At 42.4% G+C, this 16,912-nt stretch overlaps 1 protein-coding gene across 1 annotated transcript in view; it reads left to right on the forward strand.

The window, feature by feature from the left end:
- Taf5 (TATA-box binding protein associated factor 5) overlaps nucleotides 1–16,912 on the forward strand; it is a 570,605-nt gene that overhangs the window by 511,928 nt on the left and 41,765 nt on the right. Inside the window, exons 9-11 of the mRNA XM_068366349.1 lie at nucleotides 1,199–1,336; nucleotides 12,285–12,478; nucleotides 12,964–13,077. Of these exons, the coding sequence (XP_068222450.1) occupies nucleotides 1,199–1,336; nucleotides 12,285–12,478; nucleotides 12,964–13,077 (446 nt within the window). The remainder of the gene's footprint in view (nucleotides 1–1,198; nucleotides 1,337–12,284; nucleotides 12,479–12,963; nucleotides 13,078–16,912) is intronic.

A 16,912-nucleotide genomic window follows, 5' to 3' on the forward strand; every position in this document is an offset into this window, starting at 1 on the left:
CCCACCCCCCTGGGTGTGAATCAGCTATTATAATCACCGGCTAAGTTAAATATTGAAAAATGTTATTTTGATAATAAAATAAATTTTTGAATATACTTACCCGGTGATTATAAATTAAAGGACCCTCCCTTCCTCCCCAATAGAGACGCAGTGGACCGAGGAGAAAATTGAGTTCTTTGTTTACAATGAGTACTGGGTACTTGGACGACAGATGGCGCTGTTGAAGTACACCCCCTACCTGCATAGCGATCGCTGGCGGATTTTTTCCGTAGAGTTTTCTGTCGAGCAGCAGAGCTGCAGCTATTATAATCACCGGGTAAGTATATTCAAAAATTTATTTTTTTATCAAAACATATTTTCCTAAATGTATACAAACCTTTTGTACATTGAAATACTGATATATCTTCAGCAGTGCTGGAATGACTATTACAGAAGATGGCCCACTTCACCTGGTAAACATCAGCAGAGGATCTGTGCAGATATCCAGACATACCCTGTGTAGTCCCTCGCGAAAAGACTTTTGCTCGAAGGAAATGGTGGATAGGCTCCATTGTGAAGTAACATGGAAGTAGCTGCGTTTTGGTATCTCTTTAGGTGTGGTTGGCAAAGTAGGTTGGGCCACAGGAGTGAACACTTGGGTGGGCAGGTGGGGGACAGTGGCCAGCCCAAAGCATAGGACCTTCAACTGGAACACGTTCCTGGCGGGGAAGATGCGGAGGTACATCATGTTGGGTTAATGGATGCATCTTTCAGTTCCACAGGAAACATGAAATTGTTCCTTTGTATGGCAAACCAAAGTGCTTGGTGTCTTTATCTGGGTCCTCAGTGTGTTGGCAGGGGCAGGGGCCAAAGCTTCCACGTCACACCTCGTTATAAATTTTAACAGCCGAGTTTCAGCTTCACTAAAATCGTACTCATATTAAAGGACTCAGGTTTGTTTAGTTAGGAAAAATACAAATTACTATAAAAAAATGTTATATTGTCCATTAGGTTTTTGGCTTGCCTCTTAAACAATGACTGAAAATTTGAGCAAGGTAAGGTTAAGAACATTGGAGTGCTAGGCTTGAAGAAACCAAATGTAATGGACAAGTAATAAGGAGAAAAGTACACCTGGAGGCCAAATTGACATTTTTTCATATTGAACTTAACTATACATAATACATGTGTGTACAAGATTCCTAAAGAATTTATTTTACAGATGATGTCTTGGTTCGGATGATGGATGATAGGACAGCAGAAACAGTTCGAACACTCTATGGACACTCAGGACCTGTATATTCATGCTGTTTCAGTCCAGACCGTAATTTACTCCTCACAGCTGGAGAGGATGGCACTAGTAAGGCGTTTATGACATTTTGATACACATTTATCATGGATTTTACATCACCTATGGTTCCAAAACTTTATCTGTTTTGTGATTTTTCTGGCATATGGGTGATCTCATCATCATCATCATCATCATCATCATTTCCTACGCCTTTTGACACAAAGGACCTTGGTTAGATTTGACCAGTTGTCTCTTATCTTGAGCTTTTATTTCAGTACTTCTCCATTCATCAATCCCTACTTCACGCTTCATAGCCCTCAGCAATGTAGACCTGGGCCTTTCAACCCTTTTAGTGCCTTGTGGAGCCCACTTTTAAGCTATAGAGGTCACCTCATACTAACTAAAGTCTGTTCCTTCCTAACTGGCAACTGGAGCCAAACCACAGTTTGAAAGCTTGTTGCTGATTGGCTGTTGGTTCAGGCATCATTCCGTCCCACTGACTGATGATGAAGCAAAACGTTGCATTTGTCCACGGTACATGATGTTCATTTTTGCTTATACCTCACTTAGTTCTTTGGTCACACACAGATTAAAGGTAGATGATGAGTATTAACCTGATAAAAAAATATCCATATCTTAAAAAAATAAATGAAAAAATACGAGTTGAAATGAAACGAGTGCGGAAAAAACTTTATACAACTTTTTTTATATGCTGTATTTTTACCTACAAATGTTATCATCATCTCCTATGCCTATTGACGCAAAGGGCCTTGGTTAGATTTTGACAGTCGTCTCTATCTTGAGCTTTTAATTAAATACTTCTCCATTCATCATCTTCTACTTCCTGCTTTGTATTCCTCAGCCATGTAGACCTGGGTCTTCCAAATCTTCTAGTGCCTTGTGGAGCCCAGCTGAACTTTTAGTGAGCTAATCTCTTTTGGGGAGTGCGAAGAGCATATCCAAACCATCTCCATCTACCCTTGATTATGATCTCATCCACGTATGGTACTCGAGTAATCTTTCGTATGGTTTCATTTCTAATCCTGTCATGCCATTTCACTCCCAAAATTCTTCTGAGTGCTTTGTTCTCAAATCTTATAAATCTATTGGAGATTGTTTCATTGTCATACCATGACTCATGTCTATAGAGAAACACCGATCTCACTAAACTGATATATAGTTTGATTTTTATATGTAATTTCAAGCAATTTGATTTCCAAATTTTACTTACCCTAGCCATTGTCTGATTTGCTTTTTTCAATCTTTCACTAAACTTTAATTCTAAATACCCTGTATTGGAGATCATAGTTCCTAAATATTTATATGATTTTACCTCATTAATCCTTTCTCCTTCCAATGATATTTCATCTTCCACTGCATACTCCTTTCTCATCATCTCTGTCTTTCTTTTATTTATCTTCAGCCCAATCTCATGTGATATTTCATGCATTCTGGTTGTTATGAAAATATATAGTATGCTTATTCTAAAGAGACTGGAGAGAAAGATTGATGAAAAGCTGAGAGATGAACAAGAAGCATTTAGAAAACATAGAAGTTGCACTGACAAAATTTTTATTTTTAGATATGTTGTACAGCAATGAGTAGAATATAGGAATCTACTTTTGATGGCATTTGTGGACAATGAAAAAGCCGTCGATAGTGTGCACCGGTCAATTTTATGGAGAGTCCTGCATTATGGAATTCCTATAAAATATGGAAATTTGATTAAGTCTGTTCATGAGCAAAGCAAGTGCAAAGTTAATGTTAATGGAGTCTTATCAAATGAATTTCCAATGAACAGTGGAGTACTCCAAGGGAATGTGTTGTCACCTATGTTTTTTATCTTCCTTATGGATTTTGTAATGCATATAACAGTCAGAGATGGTGGAGAAGGATTGGACTGGATTGGTGATAGGAATTTAGCAGACCTAGAGTAAGCTGATGATGCTGTCCTTGTTAGCTGAACACTACAGAATTTGCAATGCTTGCTTACCAGAATGCATGAAATATCACACGAAGTTGGGCTGGAGATAAATAGAAGAAAGTCAGAGATGATGAGAACGTAATATGCAATGGAATATGAAATGTCATTTGAAAGAGAAAGGATTAATGAGGTAGAATCATTCAAGTATTTAGGAACTATGATCTCCAACACAGGATCTTTAGAATTAGAGTTTATTGAAAGACTGAAAAAGCAAATCAGCCAATAGCTAGGTTAAAAATTCGGAAATCAAATAGCCTGAAATTACATATAAAAATCATACTAAATATCAGTTTAGTGAGATCAGTGTTGCTCTATGGACATGAGTCATGGTATGATAATGAAACAACAGATATAGTAGATTTGAGAACAAAGCATTCAGAAGGATATTGGGAGTTAAATGGCATGACAGGATTAGAAATGAAACTATAAGAGAGATTACTCGAGTGCCGTATGTGGATGAGATCATGATGAGGGTTAGATGGAGATGGTTTGGGCATGCTCTTCACACTCCCCAAGAGAGATTAGTTCACCAAACATTTAGTTGGGCTCCACAATTCACTAGAAGAGTTGGAAGACCCAGACCTACATGGCTGAGGACTATGAAGCTATTAACACTAATTTCAAAGGTTTTTGTTTCCTAACTGCCTTTTTAACTTTTTACACAATCTCAACCATTCTAACCAAATTCTCTGATACTTCCCTCTTCCTTAGTGTTTTATCTATCTATATAAATAACCATGAAATACATACCGTATTTATATCAGAGCCTATGAAGAAATAACTGTTTTTACATTGGGCGTCAACTCTCAACACAACAAATTTAGACAAGGGTACGATGTACCCCACAGTCCATTCTTCACTATGCGGCAGACAGCTTTACTTCTCCTCATCACCCACCTTTCAGTAGCTTGATCACCTGCTAGCATTTGCTTTAAGATCCTACACGAAACATGCGAACTACTGCTCATCAGGCAAACCACTCGGTTATGATTAATGTTTGCCAAAAACAAGTATAGATGTTTGGAATCACTTTGATTATCATCATATGACAGCTTTTATTGTGGTGTTTCTCTTTAATTAGATTTCTGGGCTCGAACCTGTGCCGCCCAGTGAATAAGCTCCATTTAGCACTTATTCTTAGGTAATTTACTGCTAAATATACCAGAGAAAAAATGTAAAGGAGTGCTAGGTTAACTAGCTCGCTCACCTATTGGTGTCGGTATAAAATTGGGCGTATATTCCAGAGGTCCCGCACTATTTAGATTAATCCACGACAGAAAACCCCAATAGAGGAGAGCCGTTCAACCTCACTCGGTACTACTAACAATGCATCCGCTCAGTACCCAACTCCTTTTAGCACGACGAGTATAGTAACCCGCATTTTTGTTGTGCTCTCGATTTTGGTTTATTTTCCATTGAATTATGGCTTCTTCGTCGGTTTCCCAGGAGACACCGTCTAAGTTAAGTACCAAGCTGGGTTTTACTGTGTTTTGAGCAACCTAGATCGTTTAATATTTATATTATAGGAGTTTATTCTCTTCGTTCATATCGATCTTGCTTGATTTCACTACAGTTGGTACTCCTGTTTTTGAGAGCTTTTAAGTTTCACTTGCGGTGTTACTATGTGTATTATTTTTATTATCAAATATTATTTGTTATTGTGAATATTCATTATTTAGCGTTTAGAACCTTCGTGGTTCAGTTTTGGGCCGATATCATTTACGTATCGTTATGGCTGCCGACCTTCGTGCTAGGCGGCAATGTTATTTTTAGCCATCAGGTGTGTCTTTTGTCATTTAATTATTATGTTGCATGCCTTGCCCAAAATTTTCTATGTGTTTATTCATATAATTTTTAACGCTATTATTATTATAATGAATATTTGTGCCATTACTCCGTTTGATCTGTCTGGTTGGGGATCGTCAGTTGGTAGCCCTGCTGCCTCGTATCACGTGATCCTCCCCCACGCTCCCCCTCTAGCTAGGTGGGCGGCTAGGCTTCTCCCCCCTCCACTAAGGGACCGTTGCCTTCCCTCCTTTTAGAGGGGGTAGTTCAGTGTTTATGGACTTTGTCCTCCGGGTGGCCCGGCGGGTTCGTCTCTGTCTAGTCTGGTTGGCCACCGGTCAACAGAGTTGGATCCCGGTGCACCCTATTTTATATTCACTTTTCATTCTGGCTTATGTTATACGAAACCCTCCGGGTTCGACTGGCGGTTCTTAGCTACAGTTCCGCCCCCCCTATTATTTTATAACATTTCCTATGATGATTATATATGACAGATCACTACCCCGGAGTCCCTAAATGAATTGGTATTGGATATACTTTTATTTCCCGGCCCGGGGTCTACCCCACCCCGGGAAATCAGACACCATGTGTCTTAATTCCTTGTTATTGCATCCTTTTTTATGCTCCCGGCTTGACCGGAATGGATTGCTATACTTTAGTTTCAAGTTAGACTTATGTTTAGGCCCGGGTCCTCCGGTCCCGCCCCTATGTAAGAATATTACAGTTAAGCTCTAACCTTGCGTTAGACCTATGTTAGGCCCGGGTCCTCCGGACCCGCCCCTACCTAAGAATATTACAGTTAAGCTCTATTCTTGTGTTAGACCTATGTTAGGCCCGGGTCCTCCGGACCCGCCCCTACTTAAAGAATAGTACAGTTAAGCTCTAATCTTGTGTTAGACCTATGTTAGGCCCGGGTCCTCCGGACCCGCCCCTACTTAAGAGAATTACAGTTTCTCATATACTATTCTTTTTATAGATGGTGCATTGTCTGACGCCGGCCTGTGCAGCTGTTCTGCACCAGCCTTGTGGCCACTCCGTCTGCCGATCTCACGCCCCTTGTGGGGTTCAACTGGAAGACGTTGTGGTATGGCACCCGGATAACTGTGTGATTTGCTTCGACCTCATCACTACCCTTGGATCTGACTCGGTGAGTCCCGTTGGCTATATTGCCTTCTTATTTATTTTACTATTAGTAAGATATCTATGGTCTTGAAGGACCATTGGGAGTCTCCCTTTTATAATTCCCACTATTATTTCAGGCATCCCCGGAGCAAAAGTCTGCGGCTCGGGCCACACTGAAGGTGTGGGTTGGTGGGTTTGCCCGGAATGTGAAGTCTAAGCGGCCGTACGTCCTATCTGAGGACTACTGCACCATGGTTTACCCCAACGCCAAGTCTTCAGCTGCTGTGGCTAGGCATGTGGCAGCTCCCATCATTGCCCACATTGATGCCACTATAACGGGTCTCATCGACCCAGAGCAAGATCCATCGGACGCCCCCGGAGGTCTGGAGGACAATGTTGCCTCCATGAACCTGGACGTCGAACCAATGTTACTAGACGAGCCGGATACAGGTAGGGTGGTAAGTGAGGCAGGTGTGTCCGGCGCTGAGATTCCTATCCTCAGCCCCGCTCTTTCTTCTTCTTCTGATCGCTCTTCTTTTCTTGGATTTTCTGGGGACCGTGATTCGTCTCAACGATCATACCCGGTTCCCCCTAAGGATAAGTCTACTTCAAGAACCTTACCCAAAGCTCGCAAGCCTCACAAGACTTCTCATGGCTCTAAACATTGTACGAACCCGTCTTCAAAGACCTCTGGTTCCTCCTCTAAGTCTCACGACCCGGGAGTTCCTTCCGCCCCTCCTGCAGCTAGCCCGGGCCTTTCCGAATCAGCCATGCTTCGCATCGTGTCGGAGATGCAGGCAAAGTTGGTTTCGGAGATGCAGTCGAGGATGGACACGATGTTCTCTAACTTCGGTCAGAGAATTGGGGCTTTAGAGCAAGGAGCTCCGGAGAGAGTCCAAAGCTCTCTCATCCCGGATGCCTCTAAGCTCCCGCCGTTTGCCAAGAACAACCCCTGGCGTATGGCTCTTCATTCCCCGTTCTCAGACGGAATGTTGACTCTGGAGGGCCTTGGCACTCGTCCTCTAGAGGACTTTGAATTCTTTCCTCCTGGTCTGGCATTTCCATTTCATGGTTATGCCAGGCTTACCGAGGAAGCTTTAGTTCGATTAGACAAGGTCCCCAAAGAGACGGTCATCTTCCCGAAGGAGCAAGCCCAATCTGTTTGGGCCAGATTTTTGAACGACATCGGCTGCACTAACACCATGCTGACGCCTTATAAAAGCTCCTTTACGATGTTCTTAATGGACAAGAACACCTTGACTCCATGCGTCAATAAGGTGGCAGAGCTTGCCTTTCAATATGCTCTGGAGGAGAAGCCCTTGCCTCCCATCCGAGAGGTGGATCCAATCTCCCTCCTTCTTCCCTCAGGCATTGAGTGTTGGGACAACGTCCATACCACCTTTACCTCCGGCAAGCTTGCAGCAGACTGTGCCTCAGTTTTGTTTAGTGAGAAGCTTCCCCGTCTCCCGGAATCCCTCATTAAACAGGAATATGATTCCCGCCTACGTGTGGGCCGTACTCTAAACCTGGCCACATCCACGGAGTCGATAGCCTTGACTTACGATACGGAGAGTATTTTTAAGTCTCTTAACAAGGCTACGTTACAGTCTTTATATTATGACTTGTATGACTTCGCTACTGCTAAACGCAGATGTCGCAAGCATGTCCTAGCTGAGGCGACGATTAGGCATGAACCTAATAAACTCATCCGGTCCTCCTGTTGGGGTTCAAATCTCTTCCCCGAGGATCTCGTAGAGGAAGTCTTGGCGGAGGCCACTAGGGTTAATCAGAGCCTTAAAGCCCGTTGGGGTTTGACCCCTAAACGCAAATATGACCCCGCAAATTATCAAGCCCGGGGTAGGAAGAAGCTTAGACCATATACCTCCACCCAGTTCAGGCAACAGCAGAGTGCTTCATCCAACTTCCGGCTGCCTCTTCCTCCATCTTCTGTTGTCCCCGCACAGCCTTCCACCTCTCAGGCTCCTTCGGACGACTATGTCACCGTTCTGCTCCCTAAGAGCCAGCTTTCTGGTGCCTCCGCCACTTCTCCTGCCTTTAACCAGTCTTACGAGGCTCATAGCTCTTCCCAGAGGTATGGTAGAGGCAGAGGCTACCACCATGGTTCTAACCAGAACAAAGGCAGGGGAAGAGCCTTTCGCAGAGGAAAGAACTTCCGAGGCGGACGTGGAGGCAACTCCTCAAACCAATACTGAGGTGCAGCAGGTAGGGGGGAGGCTCTATGCCTTCCGCAACAAATGGAGGTTCAGTCCCTGGGCGTTCAGTATCATCTCCAAGGGACTGGGGTGGAGTTGGATTCAAGGACCTCCTCCTCCGAACAAATTTCGTCAACATTCCACTCCGGACCTGGTCGAATTTGTCCAGGATCTTTTACAAAAGAACGCCATACAAGAAACGAAACATCTGAAGTTTCAAGGTCGGCTGTTCAGTGTCCCGAAGAAGGATTCAGACAAGAGAAGAGTGATTCTAGATCTATCCCTTCTCAACTTGTCCATTCAATGCGACAAGTTTCGAATGCTTACCGTCTCGCAGGTGCGGACCTTACTTCCCCGTGGGGCCGTCACCACCTCTATCGATCTTACAGACGCCTACTATCACGTCCCGATAGCGAGACACTTCCGTCCGTACCTAGGCTTTCGCTTAGGGGACAAAAGTTACTCCTTCAAGGTGATGCCTTTCGGGCTCAACATCGCCCCAAGGATCTTCACAAAGTTAGCAGAAGTCGCTGTTCAGGAACTCAGGAATCAAGGGATTCAAGTAGTAGCCTATCTGGACGACTGGCTCATTTGGTCAGACACCTCCCAAAATTGCCTAAAAGCCACTCACAAAGTCATCCATTATCTTCAATCTCTAGGCTTCCAGATCAACTTCAAGAAGTCCCGTCTTCTTCCAAAATCGAAGTTCCAATGGCTCGGCCTGCAATGGGATCTTATATCTCATACTCTGTGTCTTCCCAGACCCAAGAGGTTAGAGATTGCAAGGAACACCAAACGCTTTCTCAAAGACAAAGTAAGTTCCAGACGACTCCAAGAGAGGATTCTGGGGTCCCTTCAGTTTGCCTCAGTGACGGATCTTCTTCTGAAGGCAAAATTGAAAGATATCAATCGTGTCTGGCGTTCGAGGGCGAACCGGAAGCTCCGGGACAGGAAAGTCCGCCTTCCTCCCATTCTACGGGAAAGACTTCTTCCTTGGACAAGAGCAAACAGTCTGTCAAAGTCAGTTCCCCTTCGATTTCCGCCTCCGGAATTAATCATTCACACAGACGCATCCTTATCAGGTTGGGGCGGCTATTCTCAGCTCAAGAAAGTTCAAGGTCTTTGGACTCCCTTGTTCCGCCATTTTCACATCAATGTGCTAGAGGCCATGGCAGTTCTTCTAACCCTGAAACATCTCGCTCTTCCCAAGAAACAACACCTTCGTCTGGTCCTCGACAGCGAAGTGGTGGTCCGCTGCCTCAACAGAGGCGGGTCAAAGTCAGGGCCTCTGAACCATGTTCTAGTAGCCATATTCTCCCTAGCAGCCTCGAACCGTTGGCATCTTTCAGCTGTCCACCTGGCGGGAGTCCGGAATGTAGTGGCAGACGCCCTGTCCCGGACCTCCCCTCTAGAATCGGAATGGTCACTCGATCTAAAGTCATTTCGGTGGATTCTCTCTCAGGTTCCCGGTCTCCAAGTGGACCTCTTCGCCACGGAATCCAACCACAAATTGAGAGTATATGTGGCTCCCAATCTAGACCCTCAGGCTTACGCCACAGACGCCATGTCACAGAATTGGGACAACTGGGAAAAGATTTATCTCTTTCCCCCGGTGAATCTTTTGCTGAAAGTTCTAGACAAACTGAGATCCTTCAAGGGACAAGTAGCCTTGGTCGCACCCAACTGGCCCAAGAGCAACTGGTATCCTCTCCTGCGAGAGTTGAGACTATACCCTCACCCGATACCCAATCCGGTTCTGTCTCAGATAGTACAAACACGCGTTGTGTACGCTTTCTCAAACATTCAGAGCGCCCTAACTTTATGGACTTTATGAAGTTTGCGGCTATGCATGGTGCCAATATTGATCCTCAAAACACCTTGTTCCTAGAATCGGATAAACGGGATTCCACCATCCGCCAGTATGACTCTGCAGTTAAAAAGTTGGCAAAATTTTTAATAGACTCAGACGTGAACTGTATGAACTTGAACCTTACAGTCACTTTCTTTAGATCTTTATTAGAATCAGGTCTGGCAGCCAATACTATCACCACTATTAAATCGGCTCTGAAAAAGATCTTCCTAGTGGGTTTTAACATAGACTTAACCGACTCTTTGTTAGCTTCAATTCCGAAAGCTTGTGCCAGACTGAAACCGGTTACTCGTCCTACCCCGGTGACCTGGTTCCTTAATGACGTACTCAAATTGGCTTCTGATACCATTAACAGTTCTTGTGATTACATGCCCCTTCTCAGGAAAACACTTTTCCTGGTGAGCTTGGCTTCCGGGGCAAGAATTTCTGAATTGGCAGCCTTGTCGAGAGACCCGGGTCATATTGACTTTCTGCCTTCGGGAGAGGTCCTTCTTTCTCCTAACAAATTCTTTTTGGCTAAGAACGAAGACCCTCAAAACAGATGGACCTCCTGGAAAATTGTTCCCCTCACGCAAGATCCGTCTCTGTGCCCTGTCACTACTCTTAGGTCTTATTTATCCCGGACCTCCTCTAACTCCTCGGGGCCTCTATTCGTTAGAGAACAAGGCGGTACCATTACTATTAAAGGGATCAGGCAACAAATTTTGTATTTTATTAAACAAGCTAACCCTGACTCTTTTCCTCTTGCACATGATATCAGGGCGGTTGCTACCTCGGTGAACTTCTTTCACCACATGAATTTTACAGACACCTCCAGGTTTACAGGGTGGAAATCACCGTCAGTGTTCAAGAAACACTACCTTAAACATTTGGAAGCCCTAAAATTTTCTACAGTAGCCGCAGGGAGCGTAGTTACTCCCAGGTAACTCACAGGTTAAGGCCTTGTCTCTTTATCTCTCCCTCTTACCTGCCTCATTTATACCCTATTGTATTCGTTGGTCTCGCACCTGAATACTGTTATTATATTTGTAAATTTTTATATACTCCTGAGTATCTGTATATATTATCACTCACGGCATTATTATACCTATAATTGTTTTTTGGTACTCATCTCTGATTAAAGCATCCTGTATTTCCCTTACGCTTATGTTTTTTCCTTTATTTTGCAAGTTTGGTGACATTTTCTCTTGTATAGATTCACTGGGCGGCACAGGTTCGAGCCCAGAAAAGGGATTTTGACGTAGGAAAAATCTATTTCTGGGCGAAGGACCTGTGCCGCCCAGTGAACCCTCCCAGCTCCTCTCCCTTGGAGTCCCCAAACTTTGGGTGCTAAGGAGTTGGGTTCTGAGCGGATGCATTGTTAGTAGTACCGAGTGAGGTTGAACGGCTCTCCTCTATTGGGGTTTTCTGTCGTGGATTAATCTAAATAGTGCGGGACCTCTGGAATATACGCCCAATTTTATACCGACACCAATAGGTGAGCGAGCTAGTTAACCTAGCACTCCTTTACATTTTTTCTCTGGTATATTTAGCAGTAAATTACCTAAGAATAAGTGCTAAATGGAGCTTATTCACTGGGCGGCACAGGTCCTTCGCCCAGAAATAGATTTTTCCTACGTCAAAATCCCTTTTATATAAGAAAATAGTAAAATATTTTTCATTTTTGGTGTGGTTCCCAAACAAGCTTTTCCAATTTTTTGTATACAGTTAGTGCTCATTAAGTATATAGCACATTCATCGCATATTAGTGATTCCAAAATTTTCTTGAGGATGATAATCCAATATACATACTCTCTCTTTGGTCCATTTTTTTTAAACAGTCATTTAAGAATACTGTATAGCCTTCAAACCAGCTCTTTTAAATCCATAAAATTAGTTACTGTATTGAAATTGGCCTTAGTATTGTTATTTTTATGTGGTAAGATATATTAGTAGTTACCATTTTTAGAAAACGAATTGTCATATGTATATAAACATTATGACTTGTTTAATTGATTTGGTTTGAAAGTAAAACATAAAAGTTAATTTTACTTTTTTTTCCAGTACGTTTATGGAGTTTGCAAACTTGGACATGTTTGGTTGTTTATAAAGGACATGTGTTTGCTGTTTGGGATGTTCGTTTCTCTCCCCATGGCTATTATTTTGCATCAGGTGGGCATGACAGAACAGGTCGCTTATGGGCAACAGATCATTACCAGCCATTGAGAATATTTTCTGGTCACTTCTCGGATGTAGACGTAAGTCTTTGCCCTCGTGTATTTTTTATTTCTAATATGGATGAGTTATGTTAAATTTGTGCATGCTAGCATCAAGAAATTTTATTTTGTTGCTATTAGATAAGAGTTGTTTTAGACATATTAGCCAGGTGTTTTATCTTATTCAATTAAGTACAGGTAATCCCCATGTAGCTGTTTAGCTAATATATCTGGTGATATTTATTGGTACGTCCCCATTCTCCTTACGAGGGGAGATGGGTCCTGGGTAATACACAGATATTTTCAAATCTATTGCTTCTATTTTGCCTAAATGGTGGCGTGTTGATGGTCTTCTAAATTTGTAATTTATGGGGGATTTATGGATTGGAATCGGCATAAACGATGTGCGAGTATATGGTTTGCAGGCTTTAGTGATATATAATTAAAGAAATGTGTTACATATTTACAGTTTTGTGAAACTAATAGGCATTACTTTGAGCCTTGATCAGTGCTTTTATTTATTTCAGGTTGTACAGTTTCATCCAAATAGTAATTATGTTGCCACAGGCTCCAGTGATCGCAGCATAAGAATTTGGGATAATTTGAATGGTAGCTGTGTTCGAGTTTTAACTGGCCACAAGGTAAGAATGGAAATGGATTTTATATAAAAAGGTAATTCATTAACCCTTTTAATCCCCCCCCCCAATACAAAAAAATTATTAATCTAACCCCTGACCCTTTTTGGGGACACCTTACTTAACTCATGTTAGCACAAAATTTTTAGTAGGTAGAATTTAAAACAATAATATATAGCTGAATAAATTTACCAGTGCTTTCAATTGATATAGAGTTTTGCACATTTTGTAAGGTTTGCTTACTTGTGAATAATGAAAGAAAGAAATACTAGAAATTACTTGACGTAAAATATGTTGTATGTGGCTGAAGATAGTTGAAATTCCCACACAGAATATGTTTCAAGAGAGTCGGTAGGTAAAATGGTTTATTAGAAAAAGATCATCCATTTGCAACTTCGTTGCTTGCTAGAATTTGTTTCTATGTGTATACAAACCTTTCATCGTTTGTAAATGGGGATATGTCTTCAGTGCGTATGGGCCAGGTAGTGAGAAAAGTGAAGAAGAGCGGAATGAGTTCTGGAATGAATTAACTAGGTGTGTAGAAGGACTGGGTAGAAGGAATTATGTAGTTGTTATGGGTGACTTAAATGCTAGAGTGGGCGCTGGAGAGGTAGAAGGTGTCATTGGGAAGTATGGCGTACCAGGTGAAAATGAGAGTGGTGAGAGACTGGTAGATATGTGTGTTGAACAAGAGATGGTAAAAAGTGCTAGCTTTTTTAAAAAGAAAGATAAAAATAAGTATACATGGGTAAGAGTGGAAAATGGAAGAGTAGTAGAAAGGGCATTAATGTATTATATGTTGATAACTAAAAGAATGTTTGGAAGATTGAAAGACGTGCACGTGTTTAGGGGTATGGCTAACGGTATGTCTGATCATTTTTTGGTGGAAGGAAAATTAGTTGTAGCAAAAGAGTGGGGGAATAGAGTAGGTGGATGTAAAAGGGAGCTAGTGAGGGTTGAAGAGCTAATAAAACCGGTGGTAAAAAGTAAATATCAGGAAAGGTTGAAAATGGCATATGACGAGGTGAGAGTAAGAGAAACTGGTAATTTAGAGGAGGAGTGGAAGTTAGCAAAAGAAAATTTTGTTGGGATTGCAAGTGATGTATGTGGCAAGAAGGTTGTTGGAGGCAGCATGAGGAAGGGCAGTGAATGGTGGAATGAAGGAGTGAAGGTAAAAGTGGAGGAGAAAAAGAGGGCTTTTGAAGAATGGCTGCAGAGTAATAGTATAGAGAAGTATGAAAAATATAGAGAGAAAAAGGTGGAAGTAAAGCGCAAGGTACGTGAGGCAAAGAGGGCAGCTGACCTGAGGTGGGGTCAGGGACTGGGTCAGTCATATGAAGAGAATAAGAAGAAGTTTTGGAAAGAAGTGAAGAGAGTAAGGAAGGCCGGCGCAAGAATTGAAGAGACAGTGAAAGATGGAAATGGAAGGTTGTTAAAAGGAGAGGAGGCAAGGAAAAGGTGGGCGGAATATTTTGAAAGTTTGCTGAATGTTGAGGATGATAGGGAGGCAGATATAATTGCTGTTCCAGGTGTTGAGGTGCCAGTGATGGGAGATGAGAATGAGAGAGAGATTACAATAGAGGAAGTGAGGAGAGCACTAGATGAAACGAGAGTAGGAAAAGCATCTGGTATGGATGGTGTGAAAGCTGAAATGTTGAAGGAAGGGGGTGTGACTGTACTTGAATGGTTGGTGAGATTGTTTAATGTGTGTTTTGTGTTGTCAATGGTACCAGTAGATTGGGTCTGTGCATGTATTGTACCACTATATAAGGGTAAGGGAGATGTGCATGAGTGTTGTAATTCAAGAGGTATTAGTTTGTTGAGTGTAGTTGGAAAAGTGTATGGTAGAGTACTGATTAATAGGATTAAGGATAAAACAGAGAATGCAATCTTGGAAGTACAGGGTGGTTTTAGAAGAGGTAGGGGTTGTATGAATCAGATTTTTCAATATTAAACTTAGCCGGTGATTATATAAGCTGCAACTCTGTTGCTCGACAGAAAACTCTACGTTCAAAATACGCCAGCGATCGCTATGCAGGTAGGGGGTGTACATCAACAGCGCCATCTGTCTAGCAGGTACTCAGTACTCAATGTAAACACAGAACCAATTTTCTCTCTGTCGGGCTACCGGCAAGACCTACTAATACGCTGTTACTAACTGGATTTGTTTTCACAACTATTTGGTGAAGTACACTATTCTAGTTTTGAGCTTTCGCTATGCAGGTGTTTTATCTTCATCTCAAAACTTGAACTCGTTTTGGATAGATTTAATTAGGGTGACAAAGAGAGTATGGACTCTCTTTCACTTTTAAATGGCCGACCCTTCCCTTAGACGGAAGTGTGTTTAGGTTTTTAGTAATTTTGCTTAACACGTTATAGATCTATATATTTTATATCTCTCCGCCTTTATTAGGCCTCTTCGATTAACTTTCCATTTATTATAAACATATAAAGATAATTTTTATGTTTTGTTTATATGCGACCTTTCCTGATAGTAGGCGGTCCTAACTTGGAACCGAAGTTAATCAACGTTGAGCCCGTTATATCGTATTTAGCCTTTAAAGAATTTAAAACTTTTTAAATTTAATGTTTTATGAAAGAATTTCTTTGATAGTCTTCGTACTGTTTTCAAAGATGAACTAACGTTTAGTTTTTTAGACTACGCAGTTGTTGACGTTCAGGACGTTCAACATGCGCTCTATCGTTACGATAGAGAGAGAGTGTATCACGGTTTCACTTTGCAGTAAGAGTAAATCGATTCTGACGTTTTGTTCATTCTTTCTTAGCTTTAATGTTTTAAATTCTAAATTAAAGGAACTTTTTATTGGAAAACCTTTCAGTTTTTTTTCCTTTAGTCAAATAACATGTTTTTTTGACGATATATAATTGGGCTCTTCTCTTAGGTGCGAAATCAAGAGAGATAGAGAGAGAGAGAGATAGAGACGGAGGGAGAGAGAGGAGAGAAAACGTTCCGTTCAAGCGGGTAACGTTGTTCTCGTGTTACTCTCGTCCCTAGTCGCTGTACGGGGAAGAAGGTAAAACGTTTCTAGGGTTTTATTCTTGTCCCCAGGCTATGTGCGGTGAGAGATTGTAAACGTAGTTTATTTGAACTAGTGTTTAGTCTCTTTCCCAGCCACTGAATTTTTTATCTTTATATATGTTTTCTGATTTTTGCTAGTATTAAGCAATTACTACCTTTTAATGAGGGTAGAATTGCGTGTTTCAGGTAGAAATCAGTAAAAGTTTCGATTTCAGTGAAATAAGTGCAAAACAGAAAATCAAAGTGATAAAGTGATATGCGCAAAGTGTTACAGTGTTGCGTCCGAGGGTTCGTCTGTTCGTGCCTGTCGTTCACCTAGTCCGGGACCTCTTGCAAGCTCCCAAGCCCAGGGGAGAAGTAATGTCGAACGACTTATGGGTTCGTCAGGCCTTGATCAACGAACAGACGTTTCCCTCCGTGGTTTCGGGCGTATCTACCCAAGATCGCCCCACCCACACAAAGACGAGAGAGCCCATTTATTTCTCGTCTGCGGAAGAGGTTTCTCGTAAGAAACCATGGACCAAGGTCTCGCAGCTTATTAAGCGCAAGTCGGTCCCTTCCGCGCAAGTCCAACGGCCCAGTTGTAGCCACTGGGTCAGTTCGGACTCGCTGCAGTCTTCCGACGACTGTTCACCTCCTAAGAGAGGCAAAGCGGTACCGCATCAGGCAGTCACACCGTCTGTTGCCGCACCTGCTCCTGTAGACCCTAAGTGGTCTTTGCTGCAGACCATGCAGTCTCAGTTAACGTCATTGATGCGGGACTTTCGTGCGGAGAAGGTTGACACTGCACCAACCTCTATC

The sequence above is a fragment of the Palaemon carinicauda genome, chromosome 44 (assembly GCF_036898095.1).
Source record: "Palaemon carinicauda isolate YSFRI2023 chromosome 44, ASM3689809v2, whole genome shotgun sequence".
NCBI lineage: Eukaryota > Metazoa > Arthropoda > Malacostraca > Decapoda > Palaemonidae > Palaemon > Palaemon carinicauda.